This window comes from Tribolium castaneum, chromosome 5, assembly GCF_031307605.1.
Source record: "Tribolium castaneum strain GA2 chromosome 5, icTriCast1.1, whole genome shotgun sequence".
NCBI classification, from domain to species: Eukaryota; Metazoa; Arthropoda; class Insecta; order Coleoptera; family Tenebrionidae; genus Tribolium; species Tribolium castaneum.
The window spans coordinates 7,510,169-7,534,892 of record NC_087398.1 but is presented as its reverse complement, the minus strand read 5'-3'; the positions used below and the strand labels follow the sequence as shown (position 1 = coordinate 7,534,892).

At 39.3% G+C, this 24,724-nt stretch overlaps 7 protein-coding genes across 18 annotated transcripts in view; 5 read left to right on the top strand and 2 right to left on the bottom strand.

Annotated features, from left to right (window-relative positions):
• The window catches only part of tai (taiman), a 68,437-nt gene extending 55,184 nt beyond the window's left edge, over positions 1-13,253 (top strand). For 7 of the 11 annotated variants that reach the window (XM_008195401.3, XM_015980427.2, XM_008195405.3 and 4 more), the window contains 9 exons: positions 222-993; positions 2,732-3,010; positions 5,198-5,899; positions 5,953-6,582; positions 8,015-8,264; positions 8,652-8,843; positions 9,633-9,806; positions 12,202-12,281; positions 12,460-13,253. In XM_008195401.3, coding sequence (XP_008193623.1) covers positions 222-993; positions 2,732-3,010; positions 5,198-5,899; positions 5,953-6,582; positions 8,015-8,264; positions 8,652-8,843; positions 9,633-9,806; positions 12,202-12,281; positions 12,460-12,537 — 3,157 coding nt within the window. In that variant the 3' untranslated portion in view covers positions 12,538-13,253. The remainder of the gene's footprint in view (positions 1-221; positions 994-2,731; positions 3,011-5,197; positions 5,900-5,952; positions 6,583-8,014; positions 8,265-8,651; positions 8,844-9,632; positions 9,807-12,201; positions 12,282-12,459) is intronic. The other 4 variants (XM_008195402.3, XM_008195407.3, XM_008195406.3 and 1 more) reach the window with 4 other exon arrangements.
• A 1,240-nt stretch (positions 13,254-14,493) lies between these two features.
• Positions 14,494-15,450, top strand: LOC656099 (uncharacterized protein). 2 transcript variants are annotated; one of them, XM_064356631.1, is made up of 5 exons: positions 14,494-14,652; positions 14,699-14,859; positions 14,911-15,084; positions 15,133-15,364; positions 15,415-15,450. In XM_064356631.1, the coding sequence occupies exons 1-4, from the start codon at positions 14,586-14,588 to the stop codon at positions 15,355-15,357; spliced, it is 627 nt and encodes a 208-aa protein (XP_064212701.1). In that variant the 5' UTR covers positions 14,494-14,585; the 3' UTR covers positions 15,358-15,364; positions 15,415-15,450. The 2 variants fall into 2 exon arrangements, with proteins under 2 accessions (XP_064212701.1, XP_967743.1); XM_962650.4 differs by having other exon boundaries at positions 15,133-15,450.
• Positions 15,339-16,930, bottom strand: Hacd1 (3-hydroxyacyl-CoA dehydratase 1). Its single transcript, XM_962730.4, has 4 exons — positions 16,696-16,930; positions 15,988-16,335; positions 15,582-15,760; positions 15,339-15,527 (listed from the first exon to the last, which is right to left on the bottom strand). The coding sequence occupies exons 1-4, from the start codon at positions 16,788-16,790 to the stop codon at positions 15,448-15,450; spliced, it is 702 nt and encodes a 233-aa protein (XP_967823.1). The 5' UTR covers positions 16,791-16,930; the 3' UTR covers positions 15,339-15,447.
• A 246-nt stretch (positions 16,931-17,176) lies between these two features.
• Positions 17,177-19,510, top strand: LOC656266 (uncharacterized protein). The gene has a single exon (XM_962807.4). It carries the CDS (start codon positions 17,184-17,186, stop codon positions 19,473-19,475), a length of 2,292 nt encoding a protein of 763 aa, XP_967900.1. The 5' UTR covers positions 17,177-17,183; the 3' UTR covers positions 19,476-19,510.
• A 663-nt stretch (positions 19,511-20,173) lies between these two features.
• Positions 20,174-21,497, top strand: LOC656350 (cell division cycle-associated protein 3). The gene is made up of 2 exons (XM_971090.4): positions 20,174-20,499; positions 20,547-21,497. Exons 1-2 carry the CDS (start codon positions 20,347-20,349, stop codon positions 21,390-21,392), a joined length of 999 nt encoding a protein of 332 aa, XP_976183.1. The 5' UTR covers positions 20,174-20,346; the 3' UTR covers positions 21,393-21,497.
• Positions 21,498-21,628: 131 nt separating this feature from the next.
• On the top strand, positions 21,629-23,222 carry beta3GalTII (beta-1,3-Galactosyltransferase II). Its single transcript, XM_962964.4, has 2 exons — positions 21,629-22,567; positions 22,889-23,222. The coding sequence occupies exons 1-2, from the start codon at positions 21,717-21,719 to the stop codon at positions 23,175-23,177; spliced, it is 1,140 nt and encodes a 379-aa protein (XP_968057.1). The 5' UTR covers positions 21,629-21,716; the 3' UTR covers positions 23,178-23,222.
• Positions 23,169-24,245, bottom strand: TfIIFbeta (Transcription factor TFIIFbeta). The gene is made up of 4 exons (XM_963041.3): positions 24,005-24,245; positions 23,810-23,958; positions 23,551-23,762; positions 23,169-23,501 (listed from the first exon to the last, which is right to left on the bottom strand). Exons 1-4 carry the CDS (start codon positions 24,148-24,150, stop codon positions 23,208-23,210), a joined length of 801 nt encoding a protein of 266 aa, XP_968134.1. The 5' UTR covers positions 24,151-24,245; the 3' UTR covers positions 23,169-23,207.
• Positions 24,246-24,724: the final 479 nt, after the last annotated feature.

The window sequence follows — 24,724 nt, the reverse complement described above, 5'->3', positions numbered from 1 at the left end:
AGTTTTCTTAGTTATTCAATTAGTTACCTGAATACCTGAATATTGCCGTGAAAGAACAAGGGCAAGAGATGTCTTAATTTTTTTGGAAGAAGCAAACAGAAGTGTCGAAGCTGTTTCATCGAGTTAGTTATCTGATAAATAAGTTCCAACTCGACTGGGCTGTTGGATAGTTATTTTGGCAAAAACATTTGGTTGTTTTGTAACATTTGGTGCCCTTCCAGCGAGTACGACGCAACCGGTCCTTCGGATCCCGGCGGCGGAGGAACCAGCAGCGTCGGCGGCCCGCTGATGACGAGCGTGGTGAACGGCACCCGCAATGGCACCGCCCCCGTCAGCTCTGGCAGCGACAGCTCGACGGCCTCCTCGAACGCGCTGATGAACGCCGGCAACGCGTCCTTCACCCCCTACATCGACAACGACTTCCCCTTCGACATCTTTCCGACGTCGACGTTCGAGCTGGAGCCGTCCGGCTGGACGGAAGCGCGGCCCGACTCCCGGCAAAGCGCGACGCCCGTCTCGACGCCGACGCCCCGACCTCCCAGCAATCCTGCCTACAGCCCGGCCACGACGGTGGCTCAGAGCCCGCTCGCTCCCTTCGTCACGCAGCCGAGTCCGTCGACGCCCGCCGCCCCCAACCCTTACACTAGTACCTTCTCATTTAGCCCGCTGTCCGAGCAGAACTACAATGTCGAAGAACCAAAAGATACCAAAGCAAACGTCTTGGATGAGGCCTCCAGTATGATGGCCGATTCCGCTAGATTAAGGAATTTGTTAACTAAGCCGCCCACGGTCGCCGATTCCTCGGCGAACGACGCGGACGGCAGGAACAAAAATAGGATATTGAAAGGACTGCTGAATCAGCAGGACGAAGACGATAATAGGAACGATAACAGGGCCAGTCCCAGAGGCGGGCTCATCAGTCGAGGCGCGGTCGCAGGACCTTCAGAGTTACCGAAAACCTCCACAGCTGGAGGAAACAACATGCTGCTACAGGTACAAAAATTTTCGTACGGAGCGCTATGTCTTAGAAAGTAATGCATGTTACACACGTACACACAAGGACAACGTGGAAAATCAGATTTGTCGTAAAAATTTATGAAATTGTTGCAACATAAAAATATTTCAAAGTAAAAGAGTACAGAACGAAATTAGCTCCAAGTTTCCGGTTTTGTGATGATTGACACGTAAAGTACACAGAAACGTAATTACATAATTAACTTACGGATACTATTGTCTTTTCAATTACGTATTTACAAATCCGAGTAATACCAGAATTGGTTTTAATTACTGATTATAAACGACTTTTTTACCGTTATATGGAAACAGATAGTTGCGACAAAGGCTAGAACGTGACCTTGACCCGTTTTACAATCCCTCATTAATTGTTGTAGCGGAGTTACATACATTATTTTTACAAACAACTTTTCGAATTTGCGGTTTATTTTTAGTTTCAAGCCGGTTTGACAACAAAATGATCCTTGGTTATTTGTCACTGCATTTTTCATCGCGTTTCTACTATTAATAAAGAAATTGATTGGAATCACGTAGTCAGTTTTGGCCCGATCTGTTTATTTTATCACAACCATTAGCCATTGTCGCATGTAATTTGTAGTTTAATTATTTCTAACGTCATTATACTCGCGTATAATTAATTATTAAAGGATTATAAAAACAATAACAATGTGGGACGGCTTTTTCTGGAAGTCATCGCAATCTGTTTCTAAGCTCACCGCCTGAAGTAAGACATAGGAAAGTTGGTTTTTGTGATGATGATAAATTAAAAGTAAAACGGGTATCATCATCTACGGTTAATCTAAACTGTGAGATTTCAATTCTCTTGTTATTAGATAAAGTAATTTATTAAGTAATATATCAAGATAAATATCTGATTGGAATTATGGCAGTCTTAATTTACGCCGAGATGTAATCTCCCATTTCAAAAATTCCTTTTTAATTTGCAATAAATGTTACTAGTCCCTGTGCTTGAATCATTAATGACCCAAATTACCTAAACCAACAGATAACATTACTGATTAAAAACGGGCTAGATCGATGTTCTGTGAATTTTAAAAATAATTGTTCATGACTAAACTACGAAATGTTTTTGTTTTGCTGAAGATTAGCTTATTAGTTTGTTTTGGGCGCAAATCTCGAATCACTTTGGATATTTGGAGTTTAGTTGGCAAAAATCCGTCGAAAGTTTCGGTGCCCGTGGGGATTTCTCTACCTGCCCTTTTGTGCCTGCTATTGTAAAACCCCGGCAATCCACAAATACAGTTATAGCATGCACAACAGTGAATATCTGGTGTTCTGTCGTTGTCGTTCCGCCGTCTCCGTCGTACGCACAGCAGTCGTCTCGTTTTATGTACTCAAGTACAAAATTTTATCAGATATACTTTTCTCACTTGGCAGTTCCTCAATGTGATAAAGCATTTACCTAACTGGCAGACAAGCAGCAAGATGTTTCGGTGAACGTGACGGGATTGTTGTGCATTAACTTACCGAACTGAAATTGTGCGATTGGGTGAACACGTGACCATGCTAACTGTGCACAGTGTAAGAAATTTTGGGTTTTTTTGAGGACAAAACCAATCGTTTAGTTTATCTTTTCACTTGGTTCAATTTATCGTTTGTTTTTGTGGAAATCGTCCAAGTGAAGCCAGTTTTTAGTATTTGTTGAAACAGATAACGCGTGATTGTTCCACTGTTTTAATTCATTCGTTTTGTTTAGTTGCTGAATGAGAGAAGCGACGACGACGATAATCTCGAAGCGAGAGCTGGCGTAAGGAAGAAAAGTGAGTTACTTCATCAGCTGCTCAAAACTGAAAGTCGCGAAAACGAAGACGAAAAGAAAAACGATGTTCAATCGCACGACGACTCGTTATTGCGTAGTTTGGGCTTCACCAGCTCGCCTTCGCCTCCCAGTGGAGAGCCGGGCAGGAGTCGGAAAAGGCCCAGTGACGACAGGGACGAAAACGTCTCCAGCAAAAGAACATCGGATGGATCTCAGGTACGACTGACCATCGATAGGCTTGAGTGTTGATTTGTATTTGAAAAAATTTACGATGTTCTTATCGGATTCTTGAATCAGAGCCCTTCAGAAAAATTCAATTACACAGAATTATTTCGTCCATGATTTTGTGAAAGCACGTTTTTTTTTATCATAAAAATATTTTTAAGAACGTAGGACTTTTAGGGCCGATTTCATTATCAAATTTAATTCTCCATTTAAAAATGTTGACTTTCCCAATGTTGGCCATTAACGTATTTAAATCTCCATTAAATTATGTCAAAAAATTGTCAGATCAGCATAAATAAGGTTGAAAGTAGCAGTTTGTCTTCTGATAGTGAAGATGTGGTTGTTGAGAAAACTAAATAATAATATTTGGTAAAAATACTTCTAAATTTACGAGAAGTTAGATTTTTTTTAAAGATTTACAATTACAAAAAATATTTTTCATGTACTTCTTGTTGAAATAGAATATGACATTGTACCTGTAACAAATTTATCCACCACCAATATTTAATTATTGCCGAGGAGGAAATATTAAGCCTATAATACAATTGCTGTTAACATTGAGGTTTTACGTTTGGAAGTATGCAGAGAAGGGTTATTTGTCGTATTATTCAAAGGACATATGCAGTCATTACTTCACTTCGCCCTAGGTATATTAAGACGTGCGAAAGCTATGAGGAAATGGAACGAAGTGCAGAAAATTTTTCTCAAATCGTACGATTTCCACAATTATTACAAATTGGAATGTGTTTAAAGATCAAAGCAGTATTAAGTGTAATTGTGGCAACAGTAGTGTTGCACAATATAACCCTTGCAGAAAATTAAAAAAAAATGATTTAGGCGAGAACTGTTGAAGAAAATGCAAATGCGATTAATTAGAAGAATTAATAACAGAACATTTTGCTAAATCATAAAAAAATGTTAATTAATTATTCTTTAACATTTGTTTTTTTATTTTTGTTTCTAAATCCAACAGCTTCTTTCATTGTTCCTGAATATCTCACAATTTTTTTGTCAAAATGCACTGTTCTATGATTTTTTTTTAAATTCTTTAAGACAAATAAAGATTAACTACGTCTTTTTCTGTAAAATTTCTTTTTTAAAGGATTTTCAGTAATTTCTCTTAATTTTCAGGACATCGGAAGTTTATTTTTTTAGAGTGCATTTGCTCTTGTTCTTTTTTCTTTTATATATATATACTTCTTCTTTAGTTTCCTAACCCTTTCGACTTTCGACTTTGCTTGCTGCTATTTTTTCTTGTTTTATTTTTCATATTGTCAAGTTTTTTTAAATTTGATTAAAATTTCTGAGGCATGTATTTTTTGAATTAAAAGAAGTCTCCCCCCTGAAAAATAAATGGCTATGTATACTTAACGTATTCATTATACATATTTATTTTAACCCTGTCAACCTTTTCACCTATCTTACATCCAATAATTTTTTATATTTATTATTTCATCAAGCAACAAAAGCTCTTATTCCTTAAAGAAATTGCTTCCTTGTTTTTTTTTTGCTTCTTTTGCATTATATTCATTGAAAACACTAATCTTTAGACACAGTTTACAGACACAGTGTTTAACATAAATGAGTGACGTCTATCCAAAAAGCGGTACCAAAACGGTATAATTTAAATTTAGTCTGTTAGTCGCAGCAAAATTTTATTATGAAATGCAATAAATTAACGAACGTTTTAATGTTTTTGGCCTACCAAGCAAGTTAATTTTTGTGTTTTTTCGTATCTCAAAAAAATATTTGCCATAAACGAAGAGAACTACGAGAAATTTTCGAATGCTGTAGATTTTTTGTGAGATTTTGTGGAGACAAGCTAAAAAGTCACCAAACTACATCTGAATTACGTTGTTTCAGCCAGACTCTCACCTATCAAGAGAATTCGGCGAAACAACACAAGTTAAAAATATACATAAATAATAAAGAAATGTGACTTGTTTTTTAAGTACTTAAGCAACATTTCGTTACATTGTTTTTAAATATCAGTATAATTAAAAAATGGGGAATATTTTCAGTTGCGTAACGTTTGTATTCTCGTCCAGTTTTATGTGTTTCAAACTACGCGTCTGGCTAATAAGTTTTACTTATGCAGTGTTTTGCGCTGCGTTAATTACGCGAATTGTGTTTTGTGTGGTTGGTCGTTTGATCTGTAGCTTTGATTACAAATTGTAGGTTTCGTCGACGGGCGCCGGAACGGGAAGCAAGCTGTGTGAGAAGAACAAAATGCTGGCCTCCCTGTTGGCGAAAACGCCCAACAACCAGCAACCCATCCCCCATATTCCAGTAAGCCTTATGTCGGCGACACCGCAAGATATTTTACCCCGGATCTCATCACTACCCGAAACGGTGAAAACGAGCAAGCCCATGCCGACGCGATCTACTACCTCTGTCACGCAACAACGGACCGTTGTCAAGAACACACTGCCGGACAACATGTCGCGAATGGGCGCCCGACAACCGACCACCAACTACCTCACAACCATGTTGACGCACCCGAACAGCATGCACCACCAGCGAACGCCCGATAACCGGCAGATGGCTCAAGTGGATTCTGGTTCCTACACCTCGCCGGCTACGTCCAGCACCGACGGAAACATCGACGCCTCCATGTGGGTCGACAACAACAACTCCAACGATCCCCTGCTGTCGGACATCCTGGACCAGGTCATGGACATCGTGCCCGACGAGGTGGGCCGGACGTTTTCGGCAGGCGAGGGCCAACAGCCGAACAATTTCCACCCGAATGAACTCTCGGAGAAGATGGCCATTAACATTATCCAAAAGTCGCTAATGCAATGCGAATCGGTTGTCAAGAGCCCTTCGTCGCCTACGATCACACTGCCGGGGACGCCGCCTGCGTACACTCCAGCTGCAGTAAGTCATTCCCAAAACAAATCGCAAAAAACGCCGCAATTATGTTTTCATAGATGACGACCCAGAACAGCCAAATGCGGCCGTTCCAGCCCCCTCCCAACTACAACCAGGCGAGCTTTATAGCCAAGCAGCGCCTCGCCGTGCGCCCTGGCGCCCCCCAATACGCTGTCGCAACCGGTGGCCTCACCAACAGCCAGCAGTTGCAAATCCAGCGTCGACAGCAGGAGGAAAAACGCCGCCTTCTCCAACAGCAACAGCAGCAGGAACTTTTAATTCCGTCCAACGCAACCGCAGCTGAAATAAACTCGGGGTTACAGAACATTGATAGCCTCCTCAACAATACAGTAGCACCCAATGTATCCCTTCAACGATCGGCCAGTTTACCAGAATCTCAACTCTCTCCCAATTATGGAGGACAGTTGAATCAACCGAATCAGAGAATCAACAGTCAACAGCCATATTCACCTCATTCGCAATTGGTGTCGCCGATTGGACAACAAGCCGGGTTTCCGCAGACTTCAGCCGCCAACTACCAACAAGCTGGGGCGAGACTGTCGCCACAGTTCACGCAACAGATGGCGCTGAGGCAGGCGTATCCGCAGGGAAGTGCGCAAGGACAGAACTGGCAGCAGAACCAGGCCAGGCTCAGTCTGCAGAACCCCATGCTCAATGCCCAGCTCACCGTAAGTACTGATTTGAAGACCGTTAAACACAACGCGGGCGAAATACCGGGGCAAGAGGGTTTTTTTTTGGTCATATTTTGTGGTGGAAAAAAATAGTATGGCAGAATCAAAATGTATAATTAATTTATCGTATTCTTTTGTTTAATATTTGTTAACCGTTATACAAATACATTTTTTCCGAATACATTGCTCTGAAAACTTAGACGGTAATGGAACAACTGCGCTTTCTGGCGACATTAACTGAACTATTGAGGACGGGAACGTTTTATTTGTACGTCGTTTAATAATCCTAACATTTAGATATCCGTAGTTGTGACACCGTTTACACTAGTTTACAGAAACTGTTGGATTGTTCTTAACTGTTATCGTTCTATTATCCATAAAAATTTAAATTCAGTTTTGCTAACAGTAGTATTTCTGGATCAGTGTGTATTTTATTTGAAAATGTCAAGAAATTTTCATATTGCGAGATTGCTATCCCACAAAGTTACACTAAAATGTGGTAGAAATCAAGTGCAGAGCACTACTGAACATCTTTGTTTTGTGACAGAAAATCACATGTTTTGTTTTAGAACAATTTCTGTCGGAATTATTTATTAAATTAAATCCAAATTAATTAAATTAACAAATAAATTTAAAAATCCCTGATTTATTTTCACCGAATAAATGTACCTAAAATAATAATAATAATGATGTTTATTGCCATAGATTATTATCTTGTGTGCAACATAATGTATGGATTATACTAGTTGTTTTTATTCTAAGGTCGATCTTACCCCCTTTCTTTGTTTTCTAACACTAAAACGAGAGCTAGAATAGTGTATTATCGGTTCACATTCATAAAAACCACTTCCTAGTGTAAATTCTTTATATTTTGCCTGTGTAAGTCGGTCTCTAAATGAGCGCAAATGTTTCTAGTAATTTCTAGTGAGAAATTTGTCAGAATTGACAGTGTCTACAAAAATAGGTTAGAAGCTCTGAAAGTTTTTAAAGTCTGTTAATTATTCACTTAAATCAAATTTGTGAAGTTGTGAAAATGGTTCAAAATCAGGGTATTAAGACTAATACTTTGTTTTAATAAAAAAATAACCAATTTATTTCAGTTCTTTACTGCGCTTGTACCAGGTGTCAAATTTTGAAAGCGAATTACACTAAAAAAACTGTAGGCACGGGCGTACCAACCTAACAACTCTACAGCTGGTTGTTGTCCATGTGAAAATATAGTATGTGATTTTTCATTAACATGTCACGTTTTTAATAAATATTTTGTTTCGTAATAAATACATTGCAAAGAGTACGTTACAGATTTTTGCCGCTGTTACTTAACAGAGAATGGATTTAAAAACAGTAGTATACCCGGTGTGCCCTGTATTTCGTCGTGCAGTCCACTCTTCAGATTCCACTCTACACTCTAACACAAATTAATTCGTAGGGCAACTATGTATCAGGACGAAATTTTCAGAGAGCACCGAACCAGCCGTCGGCGGCGCAACAGCAGCAGCAACAACAGCAGCAGCAGAGGTCTCTGAACAGTCCTGGAACGGTGACTTCGCGGCACTCGCCGTATCAGCAAGACTCGTTTCCTCCACCTTCATCCCCCAACTCTACCGCTTTCAACCAGACTCAGTACCTGAGGCTACAGCGCGCTAACAGCGTGCCCACTGCCACAACCCAGTTGCCAGGTAAAAAATCAAATCTAGTTTTGATTTATTGATAAACACATTTTAACTTTTGATGAGTGTGTGATTTCTTCACAGTTTGGTTTTTGATGATTTGTTAGAGTTAGTATTGAGTAATTTTTCTTGCAAATTCACTGCCGAGTTTATTGAATAATTTTATTTTATTGGACCGTATTGAGCATGGTTTGGACTTGCTACCCATGCATTTGTAGAGAGTTTTAGATCATGCAGTGGTTATATTGCATGGTAGACTTCTAGTTTGGTCTTTCAATGAGAGAGTGAGTCTTTCATTGAAGGAACGGGTGAGTATCGACAGGGTGGCGCGACGGTCTTTATTTAGTAGAAAACAGGTGGAAAAACAGATCTGAGAGGGTGGCGTGTGTGTTGCAGGTGGCCTGGGATCCCCCCGGCCATACGGCAGGGAACACCACCCCCATCCCTATCCCCCGATTCCCCCCAACCCCCACCAACACCCCATGATGTACCAACAAGACTCCTCCCAGTACTGTTATGATCAGACGGGTTTACAGTTAGCCTACAATGGCGCAGACAGGGGTCGAGCGCCCCCACACCTCCAAGCCGGTAAGTTGGCGGCGGCGTATAGGGGCACTCTCAACACCTTCCACGGCAAATCTCTAGAACCCCCTTCCCTCGTTTTTTGCCCAAACGATAATTAGAGACAGTTCTGGAGATTTATTCGGTCATTTCACAAGCACTCATCGGCACATCGCCCTGTGTCTAACACTCATTACATTACATGTGCTCGCCTCATGGCTGTGCTAAAATCCACTGGGGTAATATCCTCCTAAACCGTTATCCTGTCGACCCCTATTACCTACATGTATCGCCATGTCTTCATTGATATGTCTTATTGTTGGTTTCCATGCTGTGCTGTTTTATGTTGCTTTTATGTGTGTTTATGTGCTTTTTATGTTTTTGTTTCGTTTGCCAGTTTTTGATAGTGCCGCTGATGAACAAACGCTTGTGTACCTTATGTCGATCATCATTATTAGACCTAGATGTGTTCTAAATAGGGACTGCATTGATGTTTTGGTAGACTTGTGGTTTTTGGATTTTTCTCTTGCGAAAACGTACAATTGTGCTCTCATTTTACAAAGATAATAAAAAAGAAATTTTGAAATTAGAGTACACGTTGACTTTTTCTCAAGAATGGGCAGAATCGGCTCGGCTACCAAAACCGTGTCATGATAAGTGGCGAGTTAACGTCGTTTATGTCATGCACGTTAGCACGTTGTTATCATCGGGACCACGCATTGTTTTTGGTGTGTCCGAGATCAATTTAACATTGCGTGGTTTGTTGTCAGTGTGGGGGTGAGACAGACCCGTGAGATTACAAGTGTTATGTATCAGGTGTGTCCGCAAGTGGCCCCACATCGGAGTTCGTCCGGCAAGAGTTACGTGCGGTGGTCGGTGCCAGAACTGGGCAAGCACAGACAGCCCCAAATAGGACTCAGTCTCAATTACTCAACCAGCAACAAGTTGATCTCGAAGCCTTAGGAATTACGTTCGAAATGCCCACGTCTGGTACGTTTTTGACACTTTTTGCATGTGGAATCGATTATCGAGTCTTGGAAATTATCAGATATTTTTTGTACATTACTTCGGCTTGTCCACTAACGCCAACAACTGTAAAATGTAAACGTGTCTAATGGGTGGTCGGTTTCTTGGGGTTTTTACTACTAACTGTTTTTTTCGTTTGGCTAAAATTTAATCGAAAAAATGTGTACATATAGGTGAAACTGAACGAGGATTCAACACCTGCGACAAATGTGCAAAGGATGGGCAAAAGATTTTATTTTATTCCTTAATTTTCTCTTCCTAATATCTTTCTTGTATCTTTAACCGTAGTCGCAACGTCTTGGAAAATACGAGACGAAGCGCAAATTTTGCAAAATTTTATTTTTTTTTTCTCATGTTTCTTTTAGTCGTCAGTTTTTCTGGCTGTTAATTTATGAAATGGTTTGATTTAAATTAATTTAAAACGATTTGGCGCCGTGCTATTTTTTGGGTTCAGAAAAAATCCTGCGATTTTGTATTTTGTTTCGTCCTCCGTAGTTGTAGTAACATGAACGGATTACCTTATTTTTTTATTAAGTAAGAATTGCTTCAAACTTTCTACTGTGATTTTGATTTTTAATTTTTTTCTCATGTTTCTTTTAGTCGTCAGTTTTTCTGGCTGTTAATTTATGAAATGGTTTGATTTAAATTAATTTAAAACGATTTGGCGCCGTACTATTTTTTGGGTTCAAAGAAAATCCTGCGATTTTGTATTTTGTTTCGTCCTCCGTAGTTCGTAGTAACATGAACGGATTACGTTATTTTTTTATTAAGTAAGAATTGCTTAAAATTTTCTACTGTGATTTTGATTTTTAATTTTTTTTCTCATGTTTCTTACAAAAATTTTAGTCGTCAGTTTTTCTGGCTGTTAATTTATGAAATGGTTTGATTTAAATTAATTTAAAACGATTTAGCGCCGTACTATTTTTTGGGTTCAAAGAAAATCTTGCGATTTTGTATTTTGTTTTGTCCTCCGTAGTTCGTAGTAACATGAACGGATTACGTTATTTTTTGTTAAGTAAGAATTGCTTAAAATTTTCTGCTGTGATTTTGATTTTTAATTTTTTTTCTCATGTTTCTTACGAAAATTTTAGTCGTCAGTTTTTCTGGCTGTTAATTTATGAAATGGTTTGATTTAAATTAATCTAAAACGATTTGGCGCCGTACTATTTTTTGGGTTCAAAGAAAATCCTGCGATTTTGTATTTTGTTTCGTCCTCCGTAGTTCGTAGTAACATGAACGGATTACGTTATTTTTTTATTAAGTAAGAATTGCTTAAAATTTTCTACTGTGATTTTGATTTTTAATTTTTTTCTCATGTTTCTTACGAAAATTTTAGTCGTCAGTTTTTCTGGCTGTTAATTTATGAAATGGTTTGATTTAAATTAATTTAAAACGCTTTGGCGCCGTGCTATTTTTTGGGTTCAAAGAAAATCCTGCGATTTTGTCCTCCGTAGTTCGTAGTAACTTGAACGGATTACGTTATTTTTTCATTAAGTAAGAATTGCTTAAAATTTTCTGTGCTTTTTCTAACAACATTGTTTTATGTAATTGGTCTTTTAATCGGATTTATTCTTATTTTCCTTCGTAATAGCCATTTGGATTTCGTAATGCTGCCATTAAACAAACAAAGATTAGCTAAGGTCTAGTGCCGACTTACTTGACTGGAAACAGATAAGCATTTAAGTGCTTTTTTGTGACTTTACTTCACAGAGCCTATCTACAAATATTTGGTTGTTCATCCGGACAACGTTTGCTCGAATCGTGGATTTTTCCCACTTCTGTCTATATTCTTAACTGCTTGTTGTAAAAATTCTTGCATGACTTGGACTAAAACTAACACCGTTACTTTAGGAGAAACAAATCAATCTCTGAGTGTTGAATAATCCATTCCTTACTGTTTTTAGGAGTACAGTTCGTGCAAAAATCACAGAGGCCATAAAATTCGGTTAATTCTAAAAGTGTTTTTCTTGCTTTGATGCCCCCCTGACTAACCCCTGTAACGCCTAAACCTTGCATTAACCGCCTCCACGCCTGTGATTTTCGCAAGAGAAAATTTTCGTACAAAAAATATTTGATAGTTGATGGGCCCTATTGTACAGTTATGTTAAGGACGTTAACACATCCTTGTGTGAAGCTACAGGGAAGTGGTGTTCTTGCATAAACCTGCCTTTGTGCCATACGTATACCATTTCCCTGTATTATACTCCCCCTCCATGTGTGTTTTTGTTCTACTAAACATATATAAGGGGCAGCGAGTACTCGCGCCGCTTTGGAGTGCGGTGCAAAGTTGTTTGCGAATCCAATGCGGCAAAGGTACTCCTGCAGGGAGTGCGTACAATGACATCATTGTTGCGTGCAGGTGCGAGTGATAGCCCGAAACTTTGGGGTGCGATGGGTTCAGATATGGGCTCAATGTCTCCGCAGCCAGCGACCTCCAGGGTAAGCCAAGCAAGCAACGACCTTTCCTTTGACACGCTTGTCCCGCTTGCTCTGTTACTAACCGCTTGCATGTCGAACGCGTCCTGGCCCCGCGTGGAGAAAACAAATGCGTTTTTCTACGCGAGGCCGTTTTCTGTCGACTTGGCTCGAGTTGAGGCTGATTTTGAGGTGTTTGCAGAGTTCTATGGAGGAGGCGCGGGCAGGTGATCACGGTAACAAGTCGTCGTCGCTGCTGCAGAAGCTGCTGTCCGAGTGACCACCGCGTGTACATAATAGAGATATATACTACTAGGTACCTCATCGGTTCAGTACCGCAGGCTGTAATTTAGACAGGTTAGCTGTATCAAGTGCATTACTACGTTGCTTGTTCGTTTCGTTAGGGTAGTGCGGAGCGAGGGAAGGCGCAGAGGGCTTGAGTGCAATTGTAAATAAATAGGAGGACTTTGTTTATATTTATATATACAGCATTATATATAAATAACGATTATACATAATTATATTTTATTATTGGACTTGTTTAAATTTGACTATGATTACGTAACTGAGCGGCGGCTGTGCTGCAGCACCTACCCTGTTATTCATTATTTTGGATGTGTTTAGTGTTGTCTTCCTTTCAGTGAGTGTTCAAGCTACGCATTACCAAAAAACATAAAAAAAGATAAAGTGAATTTTAAAATAATAACATAGTAACTGTTAATATTTTATACATAATTTAAAATACGTTATTTGGAGAGCTCGTTTTGTTGGACATTGTGATAGGCATCCAAGCCATGTTACTGTTGCTAGGGACGTTCCTAGACCTTATTAGTAATAGCATTCATACTTGATTATTGTCAATTACACCCCGCCACTAAATTAAAAGAAATGAACAAATTGACAGACAAAACATTATTTAATTACACAGATATTTTTTGTACATTACTGGAGTTTTGAAATATATCTATATATATTAAAATAAAAGTATAATTTCTATGTGCATTTTATTTGTTTGCCTCGTTTAATAAATTACACGACAATGTCTGTACATTTATTATTCATTACACTTCCTTCAACTCCCAAACAATACGCAACACTTTTTTATATTGATTTATTTCCTGCCAAAAGTTTTCACCATTCTTTGAACGTTCTAATTTTTTTTTCACAATCAGTAACCAACTGCCCAGTCAATTATGCAAACGCAACACTTTTCCATTTTATAACTAGAGTTTTTTTTAATGGAAACATTGTCAAGAAAATAAATTAACTCGGTCACAAAAAGCGAGACGGCAGTGAATGTTTAACGTGTTTAAAATGTCAACTAAAAATAAAATTTGGAACATTATGCAACCAATAAAACAACTACGCATGTAGTTTGCCTATGCATTTCTACATTTGTGTGAAGATAGCTGCGCAAGCCAGCTCCTCGAATTTCCGAATAGACCCGAACATGAAGCCACTTTTACACTAGCAAAATAGCTTCAATTTGCGTAGATGTATGTTTAGTTGTCGGCTTTAAAAACGTTTAATAAAGAAAAATCCAAAAAAACACAAACAACCTCTTAAAAATGACATTTTAAGAAAGTGACTTTGCTAATAGCAAAAAACTCAATTATTTACCATAAACTGCTTTTTAATTTTTTCCACTTTTCCACCCAATTTCAAGATTTATAACTCTACAAATGCATTACTGCAGTTTTCGCCCCATTGTAATTTATTCGAACAAATTTTTACCTACCACTCTTGTCATATATTCCAGGACCCAACTCAAAAGAATTTGAGCCCGCACAATATGATCAATTCATTTTTAAGAAAATATCTTTGAACAACTTTATATTTAATTATGATTATGTTTTTTGATATTCGTTATTCTACCTTGGAACATTCGAAAAAAGTTAATTTTTTTGAAAAAACCCAAACAGTTGTTTTCTTTCCTGAGACCTTACCTGGTCGGCAGACGCAGCCAGTCTTGAAATTGGGTGGAAAAGTGAAAAAAATCAAAAAGCAATTTGTGATAAATAATTGAGTTTTTCACTATTAGCAACGTCACTCTCTTAAAATGTCATTTTTAAGAGGGTGTTTAGTGTTCTTTCATATTTTTACTGTATTAAACGTTTTTAAAGCCGACAACCAAACATACATCTACGCAAATTAAAGCTTATTTTGCTAATGTGAAACTGGCTTCACATTCGGGTCTATTCGGAAATTTGAGGGGCTGGCTAGTGGAGCTATCTTCACACAAATCATTTCTACGCATGCCCCTTATGCATCTGCCAACGTCAAAGATGTTAGGTTAGTTTTTGGAAAAACAACAATAAATATAAGAAAATGCTAATTTCCTTGCGAAATGACCATAAAGAGCACTTGGGTCTTTTAACCAGCCAGTCGGTGCAAGGTACGTGGGATTTCGTCTTTGAATTGTGGCTTACGCCTCATTTTAGTGTTAATTGATTTCTGCAAACTGGCAATAGATTTTCTGCAAAGTGGCCCCAACTTGAAGTTTTACGCTTCTGCGGCCGAGAAACTCTCGGTAGAAGTGGACGCGGTACAAAACTGCGTATACGGTTTAGTTAATTTGCTTCTGCTGAGTTGTAAACACAAGGTTCAAAACTGTCTCCACTTAATTTCGTTCTGTTACTAATTTTATTTCCAGTTAAGTGAGGCTGACTTTAGAGACTCAATTTTGACCCTTGGTTTTTCCCCGGAACAGGAAAATATTCTCCACAAATTCTACGAATCTAAAAAAGCGGAAATTGCGCAAATTTTGAATAAACTCACAGTCAATGAACCCCATTATGATAATTTAGAGTGGAGATTTGAAGTTCAGGTATTAGTGAATTTTGTATGAATTTTTTATCATTGCAAGTATTATTAGGTGTCTAGCAGAAGTCTACACCAGCAAGTCGTCCCCTTAATGACTCTAGATTTGAGCTTAAAAACATTAAAAGATGATGGTAGTGGGTACAAGAAAGAGCATCATTTGCTACAAACTGACGTTACCAACTTGCAACACATAACACACGAATTAGAAAAGGCACTGAACGAGTCAAGGAGCCGACATTCGAGGAAAATACAAAGAACTTTAGATAATAAAGTTTAATTCTTTTGTAAGTGAAACACACACATTACCACACAACCTTTCACCAAACATTTTTAGTCTTATAAAAAACTGATAAATAATTAGGTCATCTCATTTGTCTTTCTTTTGCTGACCACCACCCAAAACTTTCCTTCTCAATGTCCACATATGCATGTACAATTTCGGGAACACTACAAATGAAACATTAAATCTCAATTAATTATTAAATAATGGATCTCAAGTACATGGGATATACAGCAGCATTAAACCCCAGAGAACCTTCTGATAGTCAAACGTGAAATTTAGCGCGTTTGGCATTTCAATTGTGAAAATCTTAGTCTCTCCCACTTCCTTCTGTGCAGCATAAATGCACAAAAGCTCGCCAGTTACTCCGATTGGATAGAGAACAATAAATGTTGTATATCTAAAACGGTGAATAAAATCTTTAGCGTCTTTCGGGCAAAAACACATTGCATTAATTTGTTTTTGTAATTCGCTGCACGCTGCAGTTAATGTAACACCGAAAACAAATGTTTTAATCTTTTTACATACGTCAACAATATGTATTTAACTACAAAAAACAAACTGCGTATGTTTTAACTTTTATCACAAACAGCGGGCGGAAATCGTATTGTTTGAAAACAATCTTACCTCAACCACGTTACAATAAAAGGGACACCCCCTGTTAAATTTAAGGTGTAATTTCCGTATCGAATTATTTCCGTTACGGACCACGCAGCAAGGGCTAAATGTAGACCAATGGTCTCACGGCCCGCTTTCGTTGCTAAAATTACGCCACAAACCACTATCACTCTGGACGCAACTTGCATGGCAGTAATGAGCGGGTTTGAAGGCACTATGCGTATAAGGGTGTGCACCACTTCCAAAACGGCCGCGTTTTGAAAAATAATTAAGGACCATTTCACCGTGTCGTAGAGAGATTGGCTTTTAGAAGGCGATAAGTGATAACTAACGAGTAGGTATAAGAGATAGGACCACCTAAAAATTGTTAAAAAGTCAAAGGAAATAATCGACTGATGGGTTAAAGTTCACCCAGGTATGTTTACATCTAAATAAATTGATGAATCGACAAAATACTCGTACAATAGACTGAATCGCATGAATAATGTGGAATGTTTTTCGAATAAAAAAAGAAAACCTTTACTTTTCATTAGCGGTTTTTTTAATAAAACCGGCTTATTACGATGTAAGCAAGTGAATGAACGATTTTTGTTAATTAATTATGATTGTCTGACTGGTTTTTGTATGTAATTAAGTTAATTCGATAATTTTTCCAGAAAAAATTCCAATGAATTAAATAATGAGATACTTAAACTAAATGAATTTTTAAGCACTTACCCGATAGTTTCTATGAAATTATACCCAATTAAATACGTTTTAGCAAAGGCAGAAATCTCTTTTTTGGGTTTATTTGATGGTTTTGCATTGGCCATTTTTTAGAAGTAGTAGTGAACACAAAATCTGGCCACTGGAGTAAAAATGTAACGGGCTTACAAACTACTAAACTGAGGCAATGGAATGACCCCCAAAAGTCGCGTCATCGACGCGGTGCCCCCACTTTTTCTTTAATGATCCAAAGATAAAGGACGACCAGTTTTGAACTCTTAGTTAGGCAACCAACTTTATCACACTTTTGAATTCGATAAAACCACACAAAAGACACACATTTACAATTTATCACCACTTATTTTTTATTTGTGAAAATTGAAAGCGTAAAAAGAGGTTATGTTTGGAAACGTCAACAAAACGTCATCGTGACAGCAAACTAACATAACCAATAATCCTTTTCCAAAAGTTGCAAATCGTGTTAAACAATTTTCCAAAGCATGTCTTTATTCCGCAAACCGAAAAAGACAATCCAGCGGCGCGTGTTCACCGAAAACGACGATGACGACGACGAGCCCATGGACGTGGAGGCGCAGCCCCCTCAAGACCGCGACCACAAGAAAAAATCCAAACACAAGCCGAAACAGCCGCTCCTCAGCTTCGAAACCGAGGAAGAAGGCGAAGTATTCCAAGTAAAAAAGTCCTCACACAGTAAAAAGGTCATGAAAATGTTCGAAAAAGAACGCCAAAAGAAGAAAGAGACCAAGCCCGAAAAAGACCCCAAACCCAAAGTCAAGACCGAGATCGTAACGGACGACTTGGTCCTCGTAGTGAACCACAAACCGGCCCCGCCCTTGATTCTGAGCGGCCGTGACGCCCTATGTGCCGGAAAGGACGATTTATCCGACGAGGACGAGGCCCCAACCACCCACAAATTCTCCAAACCGGACAACTTCAAGAAGGTCTTGGAATCGGGGGCGATCCCCGACGCCGCCATGATCCACGCCGCGCGAAAGCGCCGCCAGCGGGCGCGCGAAATGGGGGACTACATCCCAGTGGAGGAGGAGGAGCCCGAGGACAAGGGGCGCTTGTTGCGGGAGGATGATAACGAGGGGAGCGACGACGAACGAATCGACATGGACGTGAATTTGGCCCTCAGGGACCAGGAACGGAGGCGGGAGCAGTTTCTAGCGGCGCAGGAATCGGATCAGGAGGTGGACGAGTGGGAGCACCAACAGATCAGGAAGGGGGTCACGGGGGCCTCCGCCCTCGCCTCCGATTTGTTGTACACTGACTACCAACCCGAACCTACGGCTGTGGCAGCCCCCGTGCAAGCCATGGACCCCGGGGTCCCCCGGACCCCGCAAATGATCGCCGATAAGTTGCGCGAACACTACCAGAACGTGTGCGAGTCACGCGAGGCCAATATCAACAAATTGCAACAAAATCAGCAAGACATTGAGCAAATTTCCAAAGAGTTGGAGGAATTAAAGACGAAAGCGCCAATCGCCGCTGAACGATTCAAATTCTATCAAGAACTTCGGGGTTATATCACCGATTTGGTCGAATGTCTGGACGAGAAAGTTGGCGTGATTGCAAGTCTGGAACAACGGGCTATGGACCAAATGGCCAAGCGCTCCGAGTGGCTGATTGAGCGCCGGAGACAGGACGTGCGGGACCAGGCTGAGGAGGCGACCAACAAGGCCGGGATGAAGAAGGTGGCGGAAGATGAGGAAAAGGTGCGGCGGGCGGCTGAGCGCGAGGGGCGGCGCACCAGGAGGCGCAGGGCGCGCGAGATCGGGGGGCAACCCAAGCACGTTGAAGGCATGTCCAGTGACGATGAAATCTCGCAACAAGACATGCTAAACTTTGACAAGGAACGCGAGCAACTCGATGGGGAAATCCAGGAGGTTTTTGAGGACGTGGTCGAGGACTACTCCTCAGTTGCGAACATTTTGATCAAGTTTGAGGAGTGGCGGGAGACCGACTTGGCGGCCTACAACGAGGCTTACGCCACGCTGTGCCTCCCTAAGGTCGTGAGCCCCCTTGTACGCCTCGACTTGATTTTTTGGGACCCGTTGAACGACTCCGTCGACATCGAAAAACTGGATTGGTACCGAACGTTGGCCCTCTACGGCCTACACGACGACGAAAGTGAGGCAACTCTAGCCCAGGACCCCGATATCAACCTCCTCCCCACAATAGTCGAGAAAATAATCATTCCGAAGCTAACACAATTAGTGGACCGGTGTTGGGACCCCTTGTCCAGCTCACAGACGTTGAAACTGGTGGGGATTATCACTCGCTACGTTCGCAAGTTTCCGACACTAGGGCCGGCGAGTAAAGCGTTGAATAATTTGTTCAATGCCATTTTGCACAAAATGAAGTGTGCCCTCGAACATGACGTTTTCATTCCGCTTACACCCAAATTGATTGAGAGCAAGTCGCCCTTTTTTCAGAGACAGTTCGCCAGTGGATTAAAGTTGCTGAAGAATATTACGAGTTGGCAAGGTGTGCTCAATGATAATACGCTCAAAGAACTGGCGCTGAATTCGCTCCTGAATAGGTATTTGTTGAGTGCGGTCAAGTTTTGTTTGCTGACTGATGCCGTGTCCAAAGTTAGTTTAATTAGTTTGATTTTGCCGAGGGTTTGGCTGCAGGGTAATACTCCCGAGTTGAAAATGTTCAGTTCGAGTGTGCTGAACCTGTCGCAGCAGTTGGATAAGAATAATCCTCTACATTTGGAAAGTATTGATATTTTAAACAATATTCTTAAAACATTGCGCACTTGAGTGGTTTTGTGTGATAATAAAAAGAAATTTTAATGTACCTACTCGTTGATTCTTTTATTAAACCTTAATCACTAACAGATAACAAGTAGAAAAGCATTGTGGGAGTCTTTAGTCCTACACCAATTATTTCACTCATGAGACTAATAACATGGCTCCGTTTGTTTTTCTGTTCACTTGCATTTATTCTGATTCAGGTCAGTATTCAACAAAGTACATCAAAAAATTAAATGTACGTTATTTCAGTCACCGTGCAAAAAAGCCGAACTTTGCGAATCAAACAAAATCGTTTTATTTGGCACATTTTTTAGCAATGTGGTGAACAATGCCATAATGTTCGTCAGGGTGCAAATGCAAATGTACAGAAAAATTTTCGTCGAGTACGATGTGGCAAGCTTCGAGAATTTTAGCATTTTAACGGACATTTTTAATTACGGTTATGAGATGCAAGATAACTTTTGGAACATTATTCGTTTAACTACGCATTCTTATTATGCTAACAATGAATAAATGAATACCAGTCAAATAGCGCGCTTTTTTGAATTAGAACATAGAATAGAAGACCGGTAGAGGTGACCTGACCCCAGGTGGAACAAATTAATTACGATCGTTACAAGCATCTGATTCAATTCTGGTCCCTTTTTACGTGTTACTGAAAGCAAAGATAGCATCACAAACCCGCTAATTATCGAAAATTAATTAATTTATTAATTTTTTGATGGTGAATTTCGTGCTGTCACGTTGGCAGCACAATATCTAACGGTTTTGTTTTGTTTTGCCCAACTTGAATTTAAATGCCCGTTTTCTTGTTGGTGTTCTTGTAAAAAACAGTGATTAAAACTTGAAGGTGATAAAATAATCGCAATTTTGAACAATGGGTGGCCAAGAGAGCAAAATCGAGCAGCCTCCAACTCAAGACGAAGAGCGGCAAGAGGAGCCCCAAAACGTGAGCACACCATCTACCCCCATTTTAACCCCTTTGGATCCACGATCACCTAGTGCTAACATTGCTCGGACACCTCTCGAGGTAAGAAAATCACTCAACATTACAGTGGTTTCAATAAAATATTCCAGCTAATTCTGAACAGTAAAACCATTGAAAACACACCTAAGGTCATTGAAAGTGAACCTGAAGACGCTGTGAATGTGGTTTTGGGTATTGACCCGCGTTCCCCGACTGTGGAGTTCAACAGGACCCCTATAATTGTGGGGGCTGTCACTAAGGAGAAGCAACCAAAAGTTTTGAAAAATAAAAATTTGGATAACGTCCGCAAGTCCGAAATTCAGACAACTCCCGTGGCTGTTGAACGCAAATCAGTTGTGCCACCTAAGCTTCTGAGCACTAGTCCAGTTTCATTAGTTACCAACTACAAGAGAAAGTCTTTTGTTGGGCTTCTTGAAACTAATGTTGATTTTACAGAGACTGACTTGGACACTGTCCAAGCTAACTTAAATGCAAGCTTGCCTGTTGAGATACCTGAAGACTTGCCGTCTAACAAGCTCAAAAGCCAAATGGAGAGTTTGCAGTTAGACTGTACAAAATTAAACGAGGAAGCATCAGAGCCAAAACTTGCAGATGAGAAAGAAATTAATGTCACAGCTCAAGTGAAGGATTTCGATAAAAAACTCACAAGTTTGATTTATGAAGATGAGAGTGAAGATGACAATAAACTCACTCTGAGACTGGCGAAGCTTAGGGAAAACAACCGCACGCCTCTGAGCGACCGAAATTCCAATGAAAACAATAAAAAGGTGGTAAATAGATTAAGAGTTAGTGATAAGCCAAGGAAGTCTGAGAGTAGAATTCCAGTTTTGAAAGACAATCAGCGACGAGTTAGCGTCCAGTGTGAGAACACTCCTCCAATGAACATGCGTTCTAAAATACCGCACTGGGATGCAGACAAGACCCTGATTATTTAATTACAATTTTCGTGTTCCCCATTTTTTACTTTAATAGAATTGTGCTTTTTGTAAGCTAAGTCGTGTGTATATTTCTGTCTCGATTAAAGCCAGTGTTACATGAAACGTTGTTTTCTTCTACCTGTTTCATTCAAATTAATTGAAAAAATTTCAGAAATTATAAATATAATTATTGAACGGTCGTATAGGCAACCAAATATACTTAGAACACCTCCATTGGCGGACTTGCACTTGATTGTCTAGGGATTTTTTTTATAACCAAGTCATGTGTCACAAAATGCAAATAAAATTGTGTTTAAATTTCAAAAATCATTATTAATTAACATGCTTGAGGCCATGGGGAGACGAGTGAGCAAGTTAAAATACTACAAAACCGCAATTTTGGTGGTCTTCTCGTTTCTATTCGGTTGCATGTTGACAATAAACCTAACCCCAATTGACAAGACTTGTCGAATTGAAGATTCGGACAGAGAATACAACATAATGCAAAATTCGAAGTTAAAAAACCCAGACCTCATTATTTTAATTCTATCAGCCCCCAAAAATTTGGACAGGCGTAATGTGATTCGCCAGACGTGGCTTCAGCTCGTTGACACGAACGCTGAAGATGAGAATATCAAATTTAAAATGAAACATTACTTCGTTATTGGAAGTTTAGGTTTGTCTGTTGATGATATTTTACATTTAACTTCTGAACAATCCCAGTTTAGTGACATTTTAATTCTTCCCATGTACGATAGTTACGAGAATCTCACAATGAAAGTAGTGAAAAGTTTCGAGTGGCTGGACGAGCAGTTTGATTACGGGTTGGGGTTCAGATACGTCCTCAAATGTGACGATGATAGTTTTGTGCGGCTCGATAAACTATCAACGGAGATTGCAAATGTGGAGTTGATTTATCTCAAATCTGACTTGAAATACGTTAAATCGTTGGCTGAAAACGACGCGTCCCCGTTTATTCGCTCAAACGTACAAATCAATCGGGACGGCACCAAAAACGAACTGCAGTTATACTGGGGATATTTCCACGGGAGCGCCAAAATTAAAACCGCAGGAAAGTGGAAAGAGCCCAACTGGATAACTTGCGACAGATATGTACCTTATGCCCTTGGTGGAGGGTACATTTTATCAAAAAAACTCATATCATTTATTGCCAAAAATCGAGATAGTTTTAGGTAAACTAGACACAAAAAAATAGAAACATCAAGAGTGCTCTGAATTTATAAACGTATGTCTTGCCTTCTCAGTCATCTGTCAAATTTTCCAATTTTTAAACATGCCTTACGTTAAATATTGATTAAAACTAATTCTTCTAGGACTAACTAAAAATCGAGAACATCGTTACATTGTTCTAACAGCTCTCTGGTTAAATAATAATCATTTCATTGAACACACCAATTTAGGCAAGACATACGTCCATGAAATTTTCACAGCACGCTTGACTCTACGTTTTCATTTAATTTTTAAAAAGTAAAAATAAAAAAAAATATTTTTAGGCAGTATAACTCTGAGGATGTGAGTGTGGGGGCTTGGCTGGCCCCTGTCACGAATATTTTGCGACTTCACGACATACGATTTGATACAGAGTGGACTACACGAGGTTGCCAAAATTTCTACTTAATCACCCACAATATATCAAAGGAAGAAATGCATAAAATGTACGATAACATCCTCACAACGAATAATTTATGTAGCGCGACTAGCATAAAAAGACGCCATTATTTTTATAACTGGGCTGTGCCCCCTAGTCAGTGTTGTAACCTCAAAGAGAAAGAAAAAACTTAAAATTGTGTTTATTCCATTTTTACAATAAAATCAGTCATCATCTGACTGCGAGTCTTTCTTATCATCGGCCACTTCCGGTTGCTTGTAATGCCTATACTCGGGTTTCAACTCCCACATATTTTTATGGGGATTTTTTAAATTGTAATTACACACTTCCTTGAGGATTTCCTTTAAATACGTAATTGGTTGTTTGGTAATCTTCACTAAATCCCTAATATTGTAATATTGATGTTTTTCAAATGCCGCAAATAACATTTCCAAGACAGCGTCTTTATCGTCACGAGCCTTTTTGCCCTCAGCTTTTTTCCTCTCCATGTATTCGATCTAAAAGTATTATTAAACCCAACCGCAATTTTACCTAACAAATTTTTACGTTATTTTTGTGATCCGAGACTGGTTTGTAAGATGTGACGACTCTATCGAGTTGTTTAACTTTGCGTGTCGGTAACGACGCTTTCCTGATTGACTCTAGTTTAAGCTTCATATAGCAGTTATCGGCATAAGGCCTACATTCAAGTTTTTGGACGATTTTGCCCTCCATGTACAACTTTTCCGTCTCAGGTACAACAGCATCGGTTTGAGTGGCTACAATTAACAATTAACTGTGGACCGGTTAACTAATTTCGCCCTACGTATCACGTGTGAAAACACTCCTAACGTCTGCTGTGTCACTTTGGACACGTCTAAGCGGTGGTCTTTGGGGATACTTTCCTCCCCAGGTTCATTCAAGTTTAAAATCGCTGAAGATAGGGTTAGTGACACCTGCGGGGGTGTTCCGTTCCTTTAAATAATGTTAAACAATGCTAGGTTTAAGGGTTGGGGCTTACTTTGTGATTTTTAGCTTGCCAACTTCCATATCACTGGGGGCTTTCTCCCACCTGTTTGCCACGTATTTTGGGACTTTAACCAACCACACGCCACGCGTTGCATTAGACAAGTCTAAATCTCGATCAATATGCGAATCTTTCGACATTTTTGGCTTTAAATTAATGGTTACACTTGTAAATAACAAATATTTTTTATGGGTTATGTATGTTTAAACGTCAAAGTCAACTGTCAAGTGGCAGCAGTGGCGTTTTGAATTTTTGTGGTAAATTAAATAAAATATTGAAGTAATTTTAACAATAAAGACTTGTCTTTTAGATAATTAGATGTACATAGTTTTGTTAGCCCCACAAGAGGCAATAATTATTTGCAATACTATAGCCAAGAATCAAGTTATTGAATAAAAAAAAAACTGGAATGCAAATTTCGAATAGACCTCACCCTCAAAAAGTTAAATTAATTAATCATTTGACGCATTTATGAAAAAGATTACATGTCCTAACAAAAAACACGGAGACTGACCTCAGAGTATAACTTTATTACACACGCGCGTTTGTTTGGTTGCCTAACATTTGTAAATTTGAATAAGAAAGCAATAAAATAGTGAAATAAATGGACTATTACTAAAAATAAATGCGAAACGTTTTCGAAATACAATACACAGAAGTACAAAACAGGGCAAAATGTTCAAACATGTCAAAATTGTCACAAAACAAGAATAC